This window comes from Marmota marmota, unplaced genomic scaffold, assembly GCF_001458135.2.
Source record: "Marmota marmota marmota unplaced genomic scaffold, marMar, whole genome shotgun sequence".
Classification (NCBI taxonomy): Eukaryota; Metazoa; Chordata; class Mammalia; order Rodentia; family Sciuridae; genus Marmota; species Marmota marmota.
The window spans coordinates 2,695,561-2,719,459 of NW_025999928.1; the positions used below are offsets into that span (position 1 = coordinate 2,695,561).

The 23,899-nt window shown below is 39.4% G+C and overlaps 1 protein-coding gene across 3 annotated transcripts in view; it reads right to left on the reverse strand.

The window, feature by feature from the left end:
* The window catches only part of Golm1 (golgi membrane protein 1), a 77,225-nt gene that overhangs the window by 18,168 nt on the left and 35,158 nt on the right, over positions 1-23,899 (reverse strand). For all 3 annotated transcript variants that reach the window (XM_048800460.1, XM_048800459.1, XM_015506078.2), the window contains exons 4-6: positions 15,007-15,061; positions 12,609-12,711; positions 7,295-7,424 (exon numbers count right to left, since the gene is read on the reverse strand). In XM_048800460.1, coding sequence (XP_048656417.1) covers positions 7,295-7,424; positions 12,609-12,711; positions 15,007-15,061 — 288 coding nt within the window. The remainder of the gene's footprint in view (positions 1-7,294; positions 7,425-12,608; positions 12,712-15,006; positions 15,062-23,899) is intronic.

Consider the following 23,899-nt stretch of genomic DNA (forward strand, 5'->3'; position numbering starts at 1 on the left):
AAAAAAGAAAAGAAATTTGTAATGTTTTGAACAACCCACAATAAAAAATAAAAAATAAAAAAAGCTAAAAAAAAAAAAAAAGAAAAATCTGCTGAGATCTAACTGGTCCCTCTATATGTTATCTGATTCTTCTTTCTTGTGGCCTTTAAAATTCTATCCTCATTCTGTATGCTAGGCATTTTCATTATAATGTGCCTTGGTGTAGATCTGTTGTAATTTTGTACATTTGGTGTCCTGTAAGCCTCTTGTATTTGATTTTCCAATTTATTCTTAATGTTGGGAAATTTTCTGACATTATTTCATTGAAGAGATTGTGCATTCCTTTGGTTTGAATCTCTGTGCCTTCCTCTATCACAATAATTCTTACAGTTGGTGTTTTGATACTATCCCATAATTCTTGGATGTTCTGCTTATGATTTCTTACCATCTTTGCTGTGGTCAACTTTATTTTCAAGACTCTATATTCTGCTTTCATTACCTGATGCTCTGTCTTCCAAGTGATCTAGTCTGTTGGTGATGCTTTCTGTAGAGTTTTTTCTTTCATTTATTGTTTCCTTCATTTCAAGGATTTCTGATTGTTGGATTTTTTTTCTTTCTTTCAGTATCTTTCTTTCTTGAAGTAATCTTTTCCTACCTGTATTTGCCCTTATCTCTTTGTTGGAGTGATTAATTTTTGCCTGTATTTGCTCACTTAGGTCTTTCTTTAATTTGTAGATCATTTTAATTATGTACATTCTGAACTCCTTTCATCAACTGCGCTGTTCATGGATTCTACTATTGTAGTATCTTAGTTTGTTTGGGACACTTTCTTTCCTTGTTTTTTCATGTTGTCTGTGTATCTTCCTTTCTTGTAGTGCAGATCTGAGATATTACAGTTTCTATCCTATAATCTTGTAGTGTCCCTGCAGATTACCTGTATCTCACCTTGGTGTTTGGCTTCTTGTCCCTGGCTTGTGTCCCATGATGGATGCCTATTGCGACTAAAGGTGGTTGTGGCAATAGTGTAGGTAACTCAAGATAGAAGTGGGGGTGTCCCATGATGGATGTAACCACTTTCAGAGATGGGGCTAAAAGGGTGGGCTGCCTATTTGGAGATGCAGCTGTCTCTAGTCCCTATCTGTTGTCCAAGGTGGAGGCTACTGCGTGGGGTGGGCTATGGCGATGGCTGTAGTGTCCCAAGATGGAGGTTGGGCAGGCCTGGGCTCCAGCATGGGTCTGCCGGTTGGCAGGGTGGTCCTGGGCCAGGGCCTTGGTTCCTGCATCGGTCTGCTGGTCAGCGGGGAGTTTGAGGTAATTTAACTTCCCAAACTGAAAAGAGAACAAAGACTAAAAACAACAAGCACAGTATCCAAGTACTGGACCACCATGAGAGGTTTAAAATGTGTAATGGAAATATAAGAACAGGAAGAAAGAGAGAAAGGCAGAGAAGAAATATTTGAAACAATAATTTAATTCCTCAAATTAATGTCAGACAACAAATCCAGGAAGCTCAGCGAACACACACACACACACACACACACAAAACTGGTAAATGACAAGAAACCCACATATAGGCATATCATTTTCTTTTTCTTTTTTTTTTTTTTAGAGAGAGAGAGAGAGAGAGAGAGAGAATTATTATTATTTTTTTTTTTAGTTTTCGGCGGACACAACATCTTTGTTTGTATGTGGTGCTGAGGATCGAACCCAGGCCGCACGCATGCCAGGTGAGCGCGCTACCGCTTGAGCCACATCCCCAGCCCAGGCATATCATTTTCAAACCACAGAATATCAGAATATCCTGAAAGAAATGTAAAGGAAAAGACCTACCTTATCTTTCATGGAAAGAAGTTAAGAATTACATATGACTTCTCAGAAACAAGAGAAGCAAGGGAAAAAAAATCCTCAACCTGGAATTTTGTGTCCTGCAAAATTAGCTTCAAACTGGGGCGGGGGGAGAGAGAAAGAAAGGGAAACTGTTGCCAGTAGACCTGCCTTGCACAAAATGTTAAAAGTCTTTTTTTAAGACACTCAGAAGTACAGCCTGGTGCAGTAACATATGCCTGTAATCTATAACTTGGGAGGCTGGGGCAAGAGGATCATGAGTTCAAAGCCAGCCTCAGCAAAAGCAAGGCATAAAGCAACTTTATTGTCTCTAAATAAAAATACAAAATAGGGCTGGGGATGTCGAGTGCCCCTGAGTTCAATCCCTGGTCCACTCCGCCCCTGCCACCAAAAAAAAGAAAAAGAAAAGAAAAGAAACTCAGAAGTACATAAAGGTAAGAAAAGAAAAACAAATAAGTGAATGCAAAATAAAAAATGTTTATCTTCCTTATTCTAATTGATCTAATGGAGAATAGTTTGGTCAAAGTAGTATCAATGACATATACAATTATGTATGCTTATGGATATAACATGTACATCTGTCTGCTTAGGTATGTCTATAAGCAAAATCAATGACAGCAATGATACAAGGGATGTGAAGTAGGAATAAAAATTATTTTGTTATTACAAGGCCTTCAAGTAACCTTTGGCCTAATGTTATTTGAAAGTAGGCACAGACTGTTTATAAAAGTATACTGCAAAATCTAAGGTAGCCATTTAAAAAAAAAAGTATAACTGGTATGACAAGAAAGGAGAGAAAATGGAATCATAAAATGCTCAATTTGATAACCTAGATGAAATGAAGCAATTCTCTGAAATGATAATCTGCCAAAACATAACAATCTGAATACAGCCTCTGTTAAAGAAACTGAATCAATAATTAACAACCTTATAAATCAGCACAGCACTCAGATGAGTTCACTGGTGAATTCTATCAAACATTTAAGGAAGAAATTACACCAGTTCTCTACAATCTCTTTCAGAGCACAAAACACAAGAGAATGTTTTCTGACTCATTACTTGAAGCCAGATAAGGACATTACAAAACTACAGACCAACATCTCTTATGAACACAGATGCAAAACTTGTCAACAAAATATTAGTGAATTAAATCCATGATGCATAAAAAGATTAAAATTCCATGACCAAATAGGATTTATCTCAGGTATTCAAGACTTATTCAACATCTAAAAATCAATTATGTAATCTATCACATCAAAAGGCCAACATGGTCATATCAACAGATGCAGACAAGAACGTCTTCAACTCAAGTGAGAACATCTATCAAAAAATCTGCTGATATCATAGTTAATGATGAGAAATTTGAAACTTTTTTCTACTTAATATTAGGTGCAAGGCAAGGATGCTCCTTCTCACCATTCCTTTAAGCATTGTGCTACAAGTCCCAGAAATGAAAAAAGATAGAAAAGGGAAAAAATATATACAAATTGAGAAGGAATAAATAAAGCTACCTTTGGGCTGGGGCTATAGCTCAGCTGTAGAGTGCTTGCCTAGCACGTGTGAGGCCCTGGGTTGGATTCTCAGTACCACATACAAATGAATAAATAGAGTAAAGGTATTGTGAAAAAAATAATAATAAATAAAGCTACCTTATTTGCAGATGACATGATTATCTATGTAGAAAATCTGAAAGAATCATCCAAAAAAGGAACCCCTCCAGGAATAATAAGTGATTATATCAAAGTTGCAGGATATAACGTGATTATGCAAAAGCCAATCACTTCCCTATATACCAACACTGAACAAGTGGAATTTGAAGTTAACAATATAATACCATTTACATTAGCATCCCAAAATGGACTATTAAGTATAAGCCTATATCAAAACTTGCACAAAATCTACATGAGGAAAGTCATAAAATTCTCATTAAATTAATCAAAAATTAAATAAATGGATAGATACTCTATCTTCAGAGACAAGAAAACTCAATATTGGGAAAATGTCAGTTTTTCTCAACTTGTTGATCAATATCCCAGCAAATTATTTGTGGATATAGTCAAACAAATTCTCAAGTTTATATGAGGCCAAAAGACCCAAAAGAGGTAACAAAGGTAACAAAACTGAAGGAGAACAAAGTAGGAAGACTGACATTACCTGACTTTAAGACTTATTATAAAGCTACAGTAATCAATATACTGTGGTGAAAGACAAATAGACCAATGGAACAGACGGCTCCAACATCAAACTGTTGTGTGTGTGTGTGTGTGTGTGTGTGTTTTCCCAGTACTGGGGTTGAACAAAGGGGCAATCAACCACTGAGACACATTCTCAGCCCACTTTAAACAATTTTAGACAAGGTCTCACTAAGTTGTCAAGGCTGGACTTGAATTTGTGATCCTTCTACCTCAGCTGGAATTATAAGCATGTGCCACCATGCCCAGCACAAACTTAACAAAGGAGTAACTACAGTAAAATGAAGCAAAGGCAGTGTTTTTCAACAAATGATGTTGGTACAATGGGGCATCAACACGCCCCCCCCGCCCCCCGCAAAAAAAAAAAAAAAAGAATCTAGAAACACACCTGTGCTCTTATTTGGGTTTTTTAGTAATTCCTTAGGATTTTCTGTATACAAGATTACATCAGGTACAAATAGAGATAGCCTTACTTTTTCCTTTCCAATCTGCATGCCTTTTGTTTCTTTTTATTGTTTAACTGTCCTGGAGAGAACCTCTAATGCAATAGAAATAGAAGTGGTGAGAGCAGACCTCCTTGTTTTGTTCTTGATCACAGGGATAAATTATTCAGTCTTTCACTATTAAGCTTGGTGCTAGGTATTGTTTTTTGTAGATTCCCATATCAAACTGAGGAAGTTTCCTTTTGTTCTTAATCATTTTTATCATGAAGAGCTATTAGATTGTCAGATTCTTTTTCTGAATCTATGGAAGTGATCCTGTGATCTTTTTTTGTTGTTGTTGCAATTAATTTTGGAAGTTAATCTAACCTTGTACTCATGGATAAGCCCATGGTATATAATTCTTTATGTAATTAATATGTTGAATTGATTTGCTAGTATTGAGAGTTCTAGTGCCTAGCTGTAGTTTTATTTTCTTTTACAATGTCTTCATCTGTTATTGGTACTAGGGTAACATTGGGCTCATAGAATGAAATGGGGAATACTTCCTCCTGTTCTGGTTTTTAGGAGGGTTTGTAAAAATTTGGAGACCTTCAAATGTTTGGTAGAATTCATTAGTAATACTAGGCACAGATTTTTTTGGGTGGAGGGGAAATTTTAAAATTACTAATTCAATCTCTACTTTGTATAGGTCTACTCAGACTTTTATGTTTCTTTTTTAAGTTACTTTTGGTGGTTTGTATCTGTGTAGGAACCTATCCATTCATCTGCGTTATCAGACCTGTCAGCATATACTTGCCCAGACTGCTCCCTTTTAATACTGTCCTGTGTAAGGTCAGTGGTGATTTCCTGTCATTTTTCATTTTAGTAATTTGATTATTTGTTTCTTTACTAATCTAGCTAAGAGTTTGTCAATTATGTTCATCTTTTTAAAGAATTTTCGATTTCATTGACTTTTCCATCTTATTTTTTATTCTCTATTTCATTAACTTCTCCTTTAATCCTTACTTTTCCTTTTTCCAGTGTCTTGTTATTCAAATGATTTTCCAGTATCTCTTTTTGGTACTGATAATTGAGCCCATGGTAGTCTGCCACAAAGTTATATCCCCAAATCTTTTTAAAATTTTTAATTTGGAGACAGGGTCTTGCTAAGTTGCCCAGACTGACCTCGATCAAGCCCTCATACTTAAAAGTTATTTTTGACAATGATATAATATGATTCAGTGTAAAAATTAACAGTCTTTTTTTCAAACAAATGGTACTGAGAACATAGAATGTTATTCACGTGGAAAACAGAAAGATGGAGCCTTACCCCCACACATATATAAAAATTAATGCAAAATGGATCACAAGTTTAAATGGAAGAGCTAAGAACTATAAAACTCTTAGAAGAAAAGAGGAGTAATCTTCATGATCCTGTGTTAGGAAAAACATTCCTCGATTGACACAGAGAAAAAAATAAAAAAGAAAAACAGATAAATGGACTCCATCAAAATTTAAAGCTTCTATGCTTCAAATACAACATCAGTAAAGTGTAAAACCCCATAGAATTGGAAAAAATATTTGCAAATTATACATTTAACATAATCTATATATAAAGATCTTATAAAATGAATTAAAAATTTTTTAATGGTCAAAGGATCTGAACATTTCTCCAAATAAGATGCACAAATCACCAATGAAGCATGTGAGAAGACACCCAACATCATTAGTCATCAAGGAAAGGCAAACAGAAACCACAAGACACTAATACACACCTATTAGGAAGGCTTTCCTAAAAAGACAGTAAGAAGAGTTGGCAAGGATGTAAAGAGATGGAATTCTAATAAACTGTTGGTAGAAATGGGAAATGGTATGGTCACTGTGGAAAATAGTCTGGCAGTTTCTCAACAGGTAAATACAGATTACCATATGATCTAGCAATTCCACTACTAGATACTGACCAAAAGAAATTAAAATATGTACCCCCAAAACTTGTACACAAATGTTCATAACACCATTATTCACAACAGCCAAAAAAGTACAAACCCAAATTATCTATGAACTGACAATAAATAACCAAAATGTGAATGGAATATCATTCATCCATAAAAAGGAGTAAAGTACTACAATATCACACATGTAATCCTAGAAGTATTATGTTCAGTGAAAGAAGCCACACACACAAGGTCACACATTTTGAGATTCCACTGTCAAGAAACACACTGATAGGGAAATCTATAGAGACAAAAAGTAGAACAGTGTAGTCTGTTATTGGTTTATCAAAGATAAACTAATGAGGGTTTCTTTTGCTACAAAATCTTCTGAAATTGATTGTACTGATGGTTACGTAACTTTGTGACACCAAAAATCATTGAGTTATAAAGCTTATGAGTGAAGCACATGATGTATAAATTATATCTCACTAAAGCTGCTTTATTTTTTAAAAGCAAAGATCTCCAGAATGCTTGAGCAGCAAATTCCTGGGCTGTGTGTGGTACAGGAGGGAGGTGACAGTGCCAGAGGTGAGACACCTAGGCTCTTGATGGGTCTACCACCAACCAGCTGGACCCTGGCCTAAGTTCTTAACATCTCCACAGGCACCGAAGTGTCCTCACAACTGGTGAGCAAAAGCAACCATCTCCCAGGGTGGCTGTGAGCTTCAAGCGTGGGAACTGGGGCTGGAGACCAGCACACTAGAATCTGGGAATCCTAGGACAGAGGCTTTGTACCACAGGGAACCAGACCCACAAGGGAGAGTAGAGAAAGAGCAAATCAGCACATAAAAGGAACAAAATGCCTGAATAGGAGACAGCAACACTGTCTAGACATCCTTGGCAGAAAATTTCCCCAAATTACCTGCTGACTTTGGTTGTTTTTGTCACTCAGGTCTCTGGAGGCTATAACTTCATTTCCTTTTTTGGTGACTTCTTCGATCCGCTCTTCACACTGCTCCTTCACCTCTTTCATCTGGTTGATACACTGGCTCCTTTGGTGGAAGAAAGCAAAAGAGAAAGGGTAAATATTTATGGATGTGTATTTCCCTGCCGGATTCTGAGAGCCACTTCAGTTAAGAGACACAAGTCATCACTCTCCTATCTCAGACTCTGTAACTGACAGGGCATTTAAAGACAATGCAATGTATGTCTTTTCAACGATTAAATAGAAAAATAGAACCCTGCAGTTATCTGAAACCTACTGAAGATCTGTTACATTGGTCTAAAACTAGTGAACTACACAGATTACAAAAATTAAAAAAAATTAAATATAATCTGTAGAATAACATACAAAGATATTCATATACACATATGTATATATTTGGTCTTTGACAATAGTAGTGATAGGAATATTTTTGTTATTTATAATGAGCTCCTCAGGACTACACCTGAGTTTATACTCATGGAGTCAGGCAGGGCTGGGGTTTCAGGATCGGGGCTGACTGCCAGGAGAATCAATCATAGAACCAGTGAGTTGGAACATGTGGCTCTCCACCCCTTAAGGGAGGGGAAAGGGACTGAAAATTGAGTTCAAGCTCGTTGCCAATTATTTAATCCATCATGCTTGCATAATGAAACCTAGATAAAACTCTAGACCACGAGGCACTGGAAGTGTCTATCAACCTGACTCCACAGCGACAGAGGTTCCTACCCCACTCACCACCACACAGACCTTAGACCCTGCCTTATAACACTACCATTCGGCTATTCCCAAGTTGTCCCCTTTATAGTACAACTGTAATAGTAAGTATAGTTGTTTAGGTTCTTCCCGTCATCCTGGTAAATCAAACCTGAGGGGAGTGGCAGGTAGCCCTTAAATCTAGCCATTTAAGCAGAGTGGCAGGGGGAGCTGGGAACACCAAGGACTTGTGGCTGGGATGTGAAATGGGGACCTCTTAACCTGTGTTATCTGAGCTAACTTGGGGTACTAGAGTCAAAACTGAAACGGATTGAAGGATACCAGTATTGTCAAAGCAATGCTAATGGGATAGAGTTGGAGGATTCAGTCTTCTGCCTGGAGTGTTTCAGCAAGTGTCAGAGCAGTTGAGAGAATCCCCACTTGCTTTGCTAATGAGGAAGCTAAGAGGTGACTCGACTGCCTGCAGTGGACCAAACCACTCAGACTGAAGCCAGAAGCCAGACGCCAGACTCAAGGTTTCCTGATTGCACAGCACTCTCTACCACTCATCACCTTTTCTGAGTCTCAGGCATTTCAGAGCTAAATGTAAGTACTACACTCAGGTCCTAACTTGGAGGAAACCTTTCAGTTCAAAGGATCACTGGGTCACAACATTACCAACACAGAAAGGGATCAGGTGCTGGAGAAATAATGAAACAAAGTTGTAGACCTCAGACACCTCACAGATCAAATGAAAAATTCACTGAAATAAACTTCTCAGAAACACATAAGCTATTGGTGGTAGACTTGTGCACAAAAGAGAACAAAAAGAGAAATCTGTACCCTGAGGAGCTGAGCAAGCAGGTCACTGCTATCCCCAAACTTCTGCACCTAACAAAGGGAAACACTGGCTCCACCTGCTCCCAACCCTGCCAAAGTAAGAACAAAAGGCCTCTATCTCTGCTGTTCAAATGAAGTTCCATTTTCCACATTCCAGCTTGACAGCACTAAGCACAGCAACTCAGTGCAAAGCTAAATCCTGAAACACAGGTCATGTTGACTGTGACTGTGTTAGTTCCTGAAAGCCTCAGGTGGCTCATAAATGAGGTAAATGTACTGACATTAATTGAGATAATCCCATCATCCAGACACTGACCATGACTCAGGATCACTAAAACATTTTAATACCAGCATTTGCAATCTGTTTCTTCAAAGTGTGGCCATAAGATGGCAAGTGGTGCACCTCATTCTGACTCAAAGTGCTCTGGGGAGAAAGGTTGCAAGGCTATGTTTGGATGAGTGCAATGATCACTTAGTGATGTCTGTCACAGTGAAGGAGTAAGAAGTGAAGATGTGAGTTGACTCCCACAAAGAACTCCCTGTGCCATCAAGAAGCCTGGCCTATCCACCAGCTTTTGGGTTCTCACTGCCTTCTATACAAGGATTAGACCAGACAATATGACTTAAAGGAGGGTGTGCTTCAGGAACCTATGAATCCTACAAATTGAGCACAATTTTGTGTGTGTGTGTGTGTGTATATATATATATATATATATATATATATATATATATCCATTGGTAAACTTTTTAACAAGATGTCCACATCTTTTCTCCAATTGTCAAAAAAATTAAAGAGAATTAAAGACGACTAGCTCTTTCTAAGCCTCTAAACATTCCATGATAGCTTCCTCAGACAGCTTCCCATATCTGGCACAGGGCCTTGGATGAAACAGACACATTAGCCAGAAAGAGCTTTCAGTCTAAGCTACCAACCTCTATCAGAAAAGAAAGAGTACATTCATGGACATAAATCAATCTAGCTTAGCAGAGACCACCACTGCCTGCAGGGGAACAGAGTTCCAACTAGGTCCAAATCTTCTGGGTTAATATTTATCAAGTGAGTCCATTAGTGGCTTTGCACATTTCAATCAACAGAAGGGAGATATCAGCATTAATATGTTTCTTTTGGAGGGGAGGTTGTTTTGTTTTCTATGGTCCTAGGGACCCAGGGGTACTCTACCACTAAGCTATATCCCCAGTCTTTTTAGAACTCTTAATTTGAGGCAGAGTTTCACTAAGTTGCCCAGGATGGCCTTGAACTTGCCATGTTCCTGCTTCATCCTCCTGAATCTTTGGGAGAACAGGAGTGCACCACTCCACCACCCATCGGCATTGTCTTTTTGAGGGTGGGGGTGGGGCGGCAGACCAGGGATTGCACCTAACCACCGAACCATATCCCCAACCATTTCTATTTTTCATTTAGAGACAGGGTCTTACATTAAGTTGCTTAGGGATTCGATAAGTTGCTGAAGCTGGCTTTGAACTCATGATCCTCCTGCCTCTCAGCCTCACATGTTGCTGAGATTACATAGGTGCATGCCACTGCTCCCTACATTAAGGTGCCTTTTAAGGATGAATAATAATAAGACTGGGATACTTCATTTTTATTAAATGCAATTCTTTGATTATCAGGCTAACTCATGGTTTCTCAACCTTGGCACTATAGACATTTTGGGCCAAATTAAAACTTCACTTTGGGAAGCTATATAGGATGTTTGACAGCATCTCTGGTGTCCACCCACTAGATGACAAGAGTATACTCCCAAGTTGTGACAAAAATGTCCTCAGAGAGAACTTTGTAGTCAAGAATGTCCCCCACTTGGGAACCACTAGTGTTGTGGATGTAGCTAAGTGGTAGAGTCCATACCTAGTATGCAAAGACCCTGGGTTCGATCTTCGGTACTGCCAAAGGGGGAGGGAAGTGGGGAGAGACAGAACCAGCTGTCTCTGTGACACAGCTGAATAAGGTTCCACATGTATACTTTGTAATTCTGCTCCCCTTTGACTATTTGCTCATGTCCTCTACACAGCTAGGTAGGTCATGTGCCACACGTTTTGGTCAACAAGAAATTGCATACACAATAGTGGTCCCATAACATTATATGGCCTACTGACATCAGAACCATCTTAGTTTGTGAAGTACACTCTAATTTTCGTAGGATGAATCACCTAACTGTGCATCCTTCAGAACTTATTACATTGTTAAGTAGCATGTGATTGTTTTGGGAGCTTCATGTTTTTAGTGGTTATTCAGTTTTAAAGTGATGAGGTAAAAATGAAGGTGCATGGACAATGCTGAAGAACATGGGCATCCCCAGGAGGACAATGAGTGTGAGGCAATTTATTCTTCCTACACTGTTAGTGACTGACAGTTGCAAAATCCTTTCAGAAATCCATCTGGAAATTTACACTTAGTGACAAACTAATGCTACAGGTAAATGTCTTGTATGAGGAAAAAATAAAAAATAATTTTTAAATGAAGAAACACTATGTGGATTTTATATATAAAACAAGTACAGGGCTGGGGATGTGGCTCAAGCGGTAGCGCGTTTGCCTGGCATGCGTGCGGCCTGGGTTCGATCCTCAGCACCACATACAAAGATGTTGTGTCTGCCGAAAACTAAAATAAATAAATAAATATTAAAAAATTCTCTCTCTCTTAAAAAAACAAGTACAAATGTTAAAATTTCATATATGCAAACAAGTACAAATGTTAAAATTTTATGGCTACCATTATGTTTTTTTTTTTTTTTTTTAAATCATCTGACTTGGGCATGGACTTCTGAGAAGTCAGTCAAAGGGGAGAGAGCAGTCATAAGAAGTTAGGTTCTCTTTGAATTCCTATACTTCTGTTATATTGCTTTTATGAGGAAAAAAAAGTTGGAAAATGAATAACAATTTTATTCTCTACCTTGTAAATTGGTTTTTACTCTTCCCAATGGGTTTAGCCCACTTTTTAAGTTTATTACCTTCATCATGTAAGTACTCCATTCTTGCTGCAAAAATTTGGAAAAACACTGAAAAGCCTCAAGAAAACAATGCATCCACAATGGTATTGTGCTGGAATATCTTAAGTTTATGAGTTTGATTTAGCTCACATCTGAGAACTCTTGAAATACATTTTTTAAAGTAGTTTCTTAACCAGTACACCTGCACTTTACAGAACCTTAGGTTACATTGTTTTATGGTTTATGGTTTTAAGCAATTCATTTCCTGCTGAGAATTGCTATGTCTCTTGTGTGCGTATAAATCCACCTTTCTTATTTATTTTATTTTATGAATCCTTGCTGGCTGAAACCCCATGGTTTGGGTTTTGGGGGGAGGGGGAATATGGGAAATTGAACCCAGAAACACTCTAGAGCTACATTCTCAGTCCTTTATGTTTTTCATTTTGAGATGAGGTCTCACTAAATTGCAGAGGCTGGCCTTTAACTTGCCAATTCTCCTGCCTCAGCTTCATGAGTTGCTGGGAATACAGGCATGCACCACTCTACCCAGTGCTTACTCCATAGCTTCTGAAGCACTGCTAACACTTAAAAAATAAAACGCACGATAATTTTTAAAGAACATGAAGCCCAAAAGGGACTCTGCCTTTTTCATAGAGCCCTAGAACATAAAAACTCCATAACAGGAAGAATGAGCATGCTGGACTGTCCTTTGCCTTAAAACCCTAGGTGTGGCCTTCCAGGGAGTGGATACTTGATCCTAAAATACTTACAGGTCATAGGAGAACTTCCGCTCTAGGTTGGTCTGGTTCCTCTGAAATTGGAGCACATCCTGCTGCAGCTTGCCATAATTCCTCTGCAGGGCCTTTAATTGGTCTAAGCCAAAAGGAGAACACAGATCACTGGCATGGCTGTAATGCTGCTCAGCCAAAACACAAAGCAACCACACATGTCAGAACACAAGGGCAGTAACACAAAGGGCATAAGGAGGGACAGAGAAAGCTGGAGAACAGCCCTTCCCCTGCGGTCACCACACCCAGTCATAGACAGCCTCAGAAGATCATCAGTCCCACAGGAACTTGCATCTTGGTTCTTTTTCAAATGTCTGTTAAATTTCCTTTTTTACCTCCAATTCTTAAAACGTGTTGGTAGCCTCTATTTGCCTGTTTTTTTCTTAAGACTGCAGAAGTCCAGAGTTTTCCAAAAGGTCACACACACCACTGTCCCACACCCCTGGAAGAGTATCCTTCAATTTGTAAAACACTGGTCTCCATGTTTGTTGTGATAAGCAGCTACCCCTGGACACCCTGCCCCTGGCTACTCGCCAATATCCTTCTCTTGTCACATATTCACAGCCAAGCTATTCTCCAAGGTCCTGTGGTTATTTAACCACCCAACCCTCTAACCAGAGAAATAGCAGCTTTCTTTGAGGAAATTCATTGGCCCCATCCCACTGATCCGATCACTCGGCTCAGAAAGAGCTCTGTCTGATCTGATCACTTGGCTCAGAAAAACTCTGTAGAGAAGAGCAGTAGCCAACAGACAGCCCAGTCAGGGTGAAAGGAAAAACAGTTACAAAGGAGCCACCGAATGTTCTGTGGGTAAATAAAATTAAATAAAACTGAAGGATTCCAGGAACTACTGATACCCACAACATGGACCAATCTCAAAAGTATATACTTACAGAACAGCCTGATCTGGAACAGATGATAGAGGGGTTTTGGAAGGAGGTTGGGTTGGGAGGCCAAAGGGGTCAGCCCAGACAGACTGGTGCTATGTGCTGTCAGCAGCAGTGGTCTGTGAGACTAAGCACTTATTAACTGTATGAAACTATACAAAGAATAAACTTTATTATATAAAAATTGTTTCATTAAACCTAACTTAAAGGAAGAGATTCTTATAACTGAACCATATGCAGGACAATGAACTAATCCTGAGCTGCTAAATAAACCAGCAGCAAAAAAGTGAATTAAATTGGGGTGGACATTTTTTTTCTTCTTTTTTCATGGTACTAAGGATTGAATCCAAGGGTGCTTTATCATGAAGTTACATCTCCAGCCCTTTTTTATTTTGAAACAAGATCTTGCTAAGTTGCCCAGGCTGGCCTCAAACTGGGATCCTCCTACCTCAGGTTCCCAAGTCACTGAGAATACAGGCTTACACCACTGGCCTCTGGGCACAGTGGTATAAGCCTGTATTTTTATAAACTTCATGAAGGCAATCTAAATTCAGGGTAATCTTATTAAATAAGTCATGCATATACATATACACGAATAGAATAAGTATATATATGCATTGTGTGTATACGTATATATATATATATCCCATGTATGTAAAACCAACCATATACATATGTATATGTATATAACACATGTATATATGTGTGTGTGATATTTATATATATATGTGTGTGTATATCTGTATACATACACATGCACGCGCATGCACACGCGCGCGCGCACACACACACACACACACATCATACACATCTCACATATACAGGTTGAGGATTCCTTATCAGAAATGGTTAGAACAAGCAATGTTTTGGGTTTCAGATTTTTTTTTTTTCAGATTTTGGAATATTTCCAAATACACTGTGAAATATCTTGGGGATGAGACCTAAGTCTAAACATGAAATCATGTATGGTTCATGTACAACTCTGTTTATATGCATTGTCTGAGGGTAATTTTATAGAACATATTTAATAATTTTGTGCACTTTGTGACCCATTGCTTGAGGTCAGGTGTGGAATTTTCTATTTGTAGCACCATAATGGCACTCAAAAAGCTTCAGATTTGGGGGAATTTTTTGGTGTCCACGTTTTCATATTAGGGATGCTTGACCTGAATCATTTCTTTTCTAGGGATACAAACCAGGGCCTTGCTCATGCTAAGCAAGTGCTCTATCACTGACTATTTCCCAGCTCAATATTTAACATATTTATAAATCAGAGTCTGAATTCTTCTGTTCAGTAGTTTGTAATACATTCAGTAATATTTTAAAAAGGAAAAACCTGTTAAGGAAATATAGATAGGCAAAAAGAATAAAGACTGCTCAATTATTCATACCACAACCCACCATGAGGTTCTCATTAGGAGAGCCACCTGACACCCTGAGGAAAGGTGAGTTTTTAGGAGCCCATGCTGGCACAGGAGGGGAGTGGAGCTTACCTTGCAGGTCTCTGATGAGCCTCTCACCTGTGGTGATATTATTCACTAAAACAGCCTGCAAGGAAAACAAGCACAAAATGAAGCACCACGACCTAACAACTTAGGCTTCATAAGACATACCTGCTGGAAAAGGAGGAAAGAGCAGCCCCTTCCCAGCCAAAAGCAGCTGTCTGGGATACAAACCAGGGCCTTGCTGTTCCTTCGGCTCTGGCTGCATTACCCCATGTCTGCAGCTGAAAAGGAACCTGCCTGTTTAGAGATTTGCTTTCCGACCACCAACCTGGAATGGAGGAAAGACTACTCGGATCCTTAGCTCCATTCCAACTCCAGAACAGAACACCACTTCGCAGGCTGGCATAGCTTCTCCCGCAGCCCATACCACAAGTCCTCTGGGAGAAACTAGGGAAGTCAATTCATTGTTCACAAATCAAAGTCTGAATCCCAGGGGCTGGCTAAGAGAAGGAAGAACAGGGGATCCAATGGTGTTCACTAGGAGGCCACTCTTTCCCTGGGGGGATAGAATGTTTCAATAAGTGGGGGAAGTCAACAAAGCAGGGAAGAAGTAACCTGGAATCCAACATGATAATAATAAATAGAAAGGAAAAGAAATACTAGTGCTGAGTTACTAGTTTAACAACTGGCCAGTATTCAGGAAGAATCACTTTATGCCAGCTGCTCTTCTAAGTAACACATATTTACCTATTTGCTCACTTACTTTTTTTGTACTGGAAAATGGACCTGAGGTTGCTTTACCACTGAGCTATAATTCCAGTGCTTTTTAATTTTTATTTTGAGACAGGGCCTCAATAAGTTGCTGAGGTTAGCCTCGAACTTGCAATCCTCCTGCTTTAGCCTCCCCAGCTGCTGGGATTACCACTGCCCCTAGTACTCACTCTTCCTAATAGCTGTATGAGGTGGGCAGTGTATGATCTCATTTCAGGGCACAGAAAACTAAGGCACATCTTGCTTAAGTGGCTCAAGGTCAGATGCCTGTGGAGAAGTAAAGTCCAGCCCCAGCAGGTATGCTCCAGAGAGCAAGCTCTTTACACTACCTGCCAAATTGCTAGGGCAGCAGTTTAATGGACGGAACCTGTGGCACTTAATTTTAGGCATCGACTTGACTGGATTAAGGAATGCCTAGAGAAGTGGTAGAGCATGACTTATGGGTGTGTCTGTGAGAGTGTTTCCAGGGGACATTGGCATGAGAGTCAGTAACAGTGGACAATATCTGCCCTCAAAGTGAGTGAGCACCATCCAATCCCCTGGGGCCCAAAGAGAAGAAAACAAGTAGTGAAAAGGACTTCTCTCTCTTCTGTAGTAGACATTCCTCGTGAGACACAGCTGGGACATTAAAACTCCAGGCTCTCTGGTCTTGGGACTCCAAAACCTACTCCAGAAGCTCCTGGGTTCTTGGACCTTTAGCCTTGGACGAGAATTATACCACTGATCTCCCTGGTTATGGGTCTTCAGACTTGGGACTGAGCCACACTACCAACATTCCAGGGTCTCCTGCGACTGTCAAGGGACTTCTCAGCCTGCATAATCAGATGAGCCAATTCTCCTAATAAATCCTTTTTTCGAATGTATTTGTACAGTCTCTTTGGAGAACCTTGAATATCATAGCACCCCATACTAAAAATCAAGCAAAAACTTGAAAACAGAGGAGAACAGAATATGAAATATCAGAGTTCATCAAACAACAAGGGTCACTTTGTGAACACACATAGTACTTATGTGTGCTTGACTAGACAAGCACACATCTTACCATGTCATCAACCAGTTTGCCAAACTCATCAACATGGTGCCAAAACATGGGGATACATTTGTGCCCCATCCTGATTACTAGTGGAAGAGGACAAACTTGCCAGCCCCTCCTCCTGTTTGCTCTGGACCTTTCTGTGCAGCCTCCATGCTTTCTTAGGCCTAGACAGAGGTGAGGTTATTGGAAACCACAGTTTTACTCCAGATGTTTAGGAATATAGGGATATGCACCCAGAGATGCAACCTTGCCAAACAAATCTGGTGTTTATTTTGAGATATCGCAAGACATGGGACATTTTCTGGGCAACAGAAGGGAAGTCCTGATAACCAATAATAAAATTCATCAGGGAGAGTTTTGCAGACGAGCATTTATTCTACCTGGGAGAGGGTAGAAAACAGGAAGGGATGAGAGACCCTCAGTGGGAATCCAATTTACACACCTGGAAACTCCTATTCTTGGAAAAAGCTTGCAAATGTTCAACTGAAAAGACAAAAGATTACCCTAGGATCCTCTAATCCCACCTAAAGGTATATATACAAAAAAATTCAAAGCAGATCCCCCAAGAGACAGCTGCATTCCCACATTCATTACAGTTATACATAAAAGCAACTTAAATGGCCATTCATGGATGAATAGATAAACAACACTCACAACAGAATATTATGCTGCCTTTAAATAATAAGGAACTTCTGACACATGCTACAACATAGATGAACCTCAAAAGATATTGGGATAAGTAAAATAATAAGCCAGTCACCAAAGAAAAATATTACATAGTTTTCACTTGTAGTCAAAAATCATAAAAACAACATAATAGTTGGTTTCCCAGGGCCTCAGGAGAGGAAGAATTAGTGTTTAGTGGGTTAAAGTGTCACTGGTGCAAATTCAAATCTAGAGAGTCGCTGTACAAAAATGTAAATTAATTTCACATTACTGACTCATACACTTAAATTACCACCTTGCCTCTGAATAGTAGTGCTAAAACAAAACAGAAAAAAAAAGATTTAAGTGATTATATGCTGATTATCTCCAAATTTGTTTCTTCTGAATAAATCATTTCTATAAAAATCATGGCAATTTTACTTGTTTCTTTTCCACCTGTTCACCTTAGCCTCTACTCAGGAAAGCCTGTATTAGACTGAATTTGCAATTATTTGAGGGTTTAGTAACTGCTGCAATTTGAAATAGAGATATTTCTACTTCCATGTGACTTTACTTTTACAAAAAAATATTTTACCTTCCCCCACCTACTTACTTATGCAAGAACAAAATACAGCCTCCGTTTAAGGAAAAAGGGATCATAAAATGCATAAAGATCTTTTATACACAGTTTTAGATTTATATAAAATCTTGTTGAACCATTTTTTGAGGAAAATATGAAAATGCTTCCTATCTTCTTTGGGGGTTCTACATATATAGAAGAAAAAAACACCTACATTCAACAGTATTCTTAAATGACTTACTATGCTCTACTCTGATCAGGCTGTTCTTTACATTTTGGTGCAGTTTGGGAGTGTTGTGAACTGTTCCCTGAGGACACAAAGACATATACAAGGAGGCAGGTAGTGACACCTGAAATGACTGGAAACTGAACTGGAAGACATTAGGATGTATAATCCACAAACAGATTTAGTATAATCATTCTAATCTGGGAAACAAATATATTTGACCAAACTATTTCTGCATTCGAGTCCTAGAAAAATAAGCCCAATGTTTCATAGTAAAATTTCAAAGCAACAAATCTACATTATCACATTTTGAAAGCTCAACAAGATGTAAATGGCTTATTTTTAAAACATTAACTTTTGCCAGCACAGTGGCACACACCTGTAATCCCAGCTACTCAGGCTGAGGCAGTAGGTTCACAAGTTCAGGCCAGCCTGAGCAATTTAGCTGGATCCTCAGCAATTTAGTGAGACCCTATCTCAAAATTTAAAAAAGGGTTAGGGATGTAGTTCAGTGGTAAAGCACCCCTGGATTCAATGTCCAATGGAGGGGATGTCTAACTTTCAAAAAGCTCACCTGGAAGCATGATGATGATCACATAAGGAAGAGTTAAGTTTTGCTACTGTTTGGCTCAATAAAATAATCAACATACTTTCAAGGTAGGGTCCATCTTAATATTAAGACCCCATCCTAGCTAACCCTTGCCAACCCAGGGCAATCAGATGCCTGCATAATTTCTTTGTAATGAAATTCTTATTACAGCCTGAGAGAGACTAACCTTAAAAAGCAAGTTAATTTTAGTGACATGTGAATTACATAAAAATGAAGGTTAAGACTGAAGCATTCATTAGAGTCTTCTTTTTACCAGTATCAAAATCTCTTAGAGCATATAGAAATAAAATGTCAGTCACAAATGGAAATTTAAATTTTCTATTGTCTGGACCAGGGGTATAGCTCAGTTGTGGAGTACTTGCCTAGTACAAAGACAAGATGCAATCAATTCCCAGTACCCCATCCCCCCCACACACACACAATACCCTCTAGTAGTCTAGCAGGCTGGGGCAAACAATTTGAACAGATATTTCTCCAGAGAAGACATAAACAGCTGAAAAGTACATGAAAGATACCACTTATGCCAACTGTACGGGCTACACATTTTTAAAAAACAAAACTTGCAAGTATTAACAAGAATGTGAAAAAACTGAAATAAACAGGAACCCTCATAGACAGATGATGAGAATACAAAATACTGTCTACTTTAAAGTTTGTTAATTCCTCCAAAATAAACATGGAGTTATCATGAGACCCAACAATCCCATTCCTAGGTGTTTACCCATGAGGAATGAAAATGTTTCTCCACACAAAACCCATCCACAAATGCTCACAGCAAAATTACTATCTCCAAAAAGCAGAAACAACTCAAATGTCCATCAACAGATGAATGGGTAAACTGTAAATATATAGAAGTATATTACATACATAATGAAAAACATATACAATGGCATATTATTCAGACATAGAAAGGAATTACCTTGGAAACATTAGCAAAGTGAAAGAAGTCAGACACAAAATGCCACTTATTGTACAGTTTTATGGATATCTATCCAAAACAGGCAAATCCAGAGAGACAGGAAGTACATTAGTGGTTGCCAGGAGCTGGGGGAGAGAGAATGGGGACTGAGAGCTTACTGAGTATATATATTTTTTCTTTTCTTCTTCTTCTTCTTCTTTTTTTTTCCCCTGGTGCTGGGGAGTGAACTCAGGAGCACTTGACCACTGAGTCACATCCCCTTTCTTTATTTTTTTATTTTGAAACAGGTTCTCATTAAGTTGCTAGGTGAAGGAGATATACAAGGGCTTAGACAGTCAGGGCAAGATGGTGAGTGAGGAGGTCGGGAACAGGGCCAGAACAAAGGAGCACAGAGAGGATCTTCTAATGAGGTCAATTTCCTTCTTGACCAAAGCCCTCGTGGACTCAAGCAGGGAACCCAATCAGACAGATGCTCATGCTCCTAAACAGAGGATCCAATAGGAAATTAAAATAGACACGTGGACAAATCAATAATAGTGAGGAGAACATGGATAGGGGAAGAGATAAGGAAAGGAGGAAATTCCAGAGATGATAAGAAGAACAAGCCCAAACTCCCCCACCAGATTCCCAGCTCTGGAGCCACTTCTCTTCAGAGAAGTTTATCTTTGTGGCCTTGGTAATAAACCTACTTCTTGCTTGCTATCTTTTTGTCCTGTTCTTCAAGTCTATGCTGAACAGAGACAACCAACCCAGCACCCCTAGACAGTAACATTAAGACCTCAAAAAGTTGCTAAGGCTAGCCTTGAACTTGTGATTCTCCTATCTCAGCCTCCCGAGCCACAGGGATTACAGTCATGCATCATTGTGCCTGGCTTACTGGGGTACATGTTTCTTTTGGGAATGATGAAAATGTTCTACAACAAGATAGTGGTGATGGTTGCACAACACTGAATATATCAAAAACAACTAAATTACATAATATATTTTTAAATGGTTAAAAATAGCAAATCTGAATTTTATTCCAATTAAAAAAAATAAGTAGGCAACATTAATATTATCCATCCTAATACACCCAAATTACCATTTCAAGATGTAATCTACATAAAAATTATTAGTGAAAGTTCACATTTTTCATAATTCAAGTTTGAGCTAGCATATTTTACATCTCAACTGGAACATTTTAAGTGCTCAATAGCCACCTGTTGGTAGGGACACAACAGTACCTGGGGAAAAAGAATGTTGGGGGGAAAGCCACAGAGGGAGGCCCAGTGGCTCATACCAACAAAGCAAGCACTGCCTCTCAAATATTTCATGATTGCCATCCTTCTGAACGAAAGGGATAACTGAATGCATGTTCCCATTAAACAATGGCAGTGAAATCGCCAGTCCAGGCCACAAAACCCTAGAGCTGACATAATGAACTTTTGTGATTAAGTATACACAAATATAGAAAATGACACCAAGTATTTTATATTAAGGAATTATTGTGTGTTTGGTATGATAATGGTACTATGAGACAGAGAAACTTCCACCTTTTGGAGACACAGTCATGTGTCACTAATGAAGGGAATACATCCTGAAAGATGCACCCTAAGTAATTTACCACTGCACAAGCATTCTAGAGGGTGCTCACACACCTACATGGTCCAGGTCAACCCCTGGATAGGGACCCTTTCTTTCTTTTGTTTTGTTGTTGTTGGAGGTGCTGGGGATTGAACCCAAGGTGCCCTCACACATAGTAGGCAAACACTGTATCACTGAGCTATACTCCCAACCCTTCTGACCTAGAACCTGTGATACTCCTGGCTCATCCTTCTGAGTTCCTGGGATTACAGGCATGCTCTACCTCACCTCGTCCGGCTTTGAAGAGGCTCTTGACACAACTGAGACACATTTATAAACCCAAGATATATGGGGTTGCTGATGTCCTAGGCACAGTGTTTACAATAAACTTATTTTATAAATAGAAGCAGTACATTAAGAAAATGTTTAAAAGTATAATAAATACGTAAACCAATAGCAAGGTCACTGATTAGCAAAGGTTCGTGCCATATCTTTGTATGATGGTGGCACAGTTGGCATTCTTACACTAGCCTCCCCACAAACATGAATAATAAGATGTGCCACCATGTCTCTAAGCTGACAAGAAATTTTCAGCCCCGTCATGATCTTATAGAACCACCATTGTAGGTGCAGTCTCTCACTGACTGGAACAGCAGCACATTACTGTATGAACAGAAATCCTTCTGGTTCAAACAGTGGGAATTGTTATTACTGAGGCCTGATGCTGAACACGCAGGGTTGGGTAGGTCATTCCATCCCCCTCTTCATGTTTAAAAATTTTCACAACTGCTCTACACACAAGGGCACACACATACATCCCTGTCATGTTGATTACACTTAAACCTGATAAGTATGAAATTTTTAAAATCTTAACTTTAAGCCTGTTTTTAGAGAAAAAGAAAGGTGAATTAAAAATAAACTTTTATTTTCTGAAACAAATCTGGGGTAAATTTGAGAACTTTCAGAAGTAAGATCTTGGGCTAGGGTTGTAGGTTAGTGGTAGAGCACTGACCCAGCACATGTGAGTCCCTGGGTTCAACTTGAAAAAAAGAAAGAAGAAAGAGAGAAAGAGAGAGAGAAAGAGGGGGAGGGAGAGAGGGAAGAAGAGAGAGAAAGAAAAAGGGAGGGAGGGAGAGAGTCAAAATAAAAGGAAAAGGAAGGAGAGAAGGAAGGAAGGGGGAGAGGAAGGGAAGGAGGGAAGAAGGAAAAGGTAGAAAGAAAAATATACAAAAAATATACAAATATACAAATATACAAAGTGAAGGCCTCAGAAGTAGATCTGACCTCTTCCTGCTCTCTTGCCTTTTCACCTGATTCTCCCAGAAGCAAAAATGGATCAGGATTCCTCTTCTTCAGGGCAGGTCATAAAAATGAGAATCCATTTTCCCCAAAGCCATCCACAGAACCTAAAATTATTACTCCAACCTTCCCTATCTTTCTGATAAAAGGTGGCCATAAAGAAATTCTCCAACCTACCTCAGACTCACCCCAGTCCTGTGCCATACCCAGAAGAAAGGAGTGCTGCAACAGAAGACAAGAAGAGCAAAGAGGCAGGCCTTTCTGGGTCCCCACTCTGTCTATTTCTGGTAGATCATACCCTTTTGCCCAACCACAATTCCACACACAGGCCCTGCTTCATCAAAAACCAAAGCATAAAAGTGGACAGGCACTTTTGAAGCCTCCCGTGTCATGTGAAACTATGATCCAATAAACTCAGTGCTTTTTTTTACTTGTTACAATGTCTTCTATTACAGGGATACCGGCCATGGCCTTTTATGATGAGCAGGAAAGGCTCACCCCTTTCCCCACTTGGTGGTTCTTTTTTGTAAAGGAAATTCTCCATGGTCCTGTCCATATAAAAGGATGACAGTGGACCCAGCCCAGGTCTGCCTGCCCTGTAGCCTTTCCATCGTGCTCCACAGACTGAAAACCTCTGGCCTGCATGACCACAGCATTCCTTCAGCTCTGAGCATTCATCATTCTAAACACCAAGGAGCTGAGCACCACTCTCCTTTTCATAAAGGTGCGGGGCGGGGGCGGGGCACCTCTCAATTAAAATTCAAACTTCTTGGTGGCTTAAAAGGACACAACACTTTTCTGTAAACAGGTATGGATTCTGCCCTTCTGCACATGGTTCCTTGTGTACCAAGATTTGAGAACCCTGACATGAAGGACATGGACATTTTACCCCAATGGCCATGGTATAGGGGAGGCAAGGCCACCGGAAAAGCATAGCTGTACCCTAGCAGATGACCCATGAGAGGACTCATGGAACTCAGCAGACCTGCACAGATGCACAAGAAGCCCATGTGTGCAAGGAACTGAAGCATAAGGGTGACAATCCATACCCCTGGCCTCCAGGTTCAGCATTTGGTGAGAGACAGCCAAAGAGGGCCCACAATATAAAGTCCACAGTGAGGGATGGAGAGAAAGGGTGGTGCAGGGAACAGCTGATAATCCCACAAAGCTGGGTAGCAGCAGACAGCGGCTCACAGTGCAAACCCACAGAGGGGGTGTTCAGGGAAAGAAAAACTGGGCCTACATTTTAAGCACCAAGAACATACTCTTGGGAGTTAAAGAAATATTGTGAA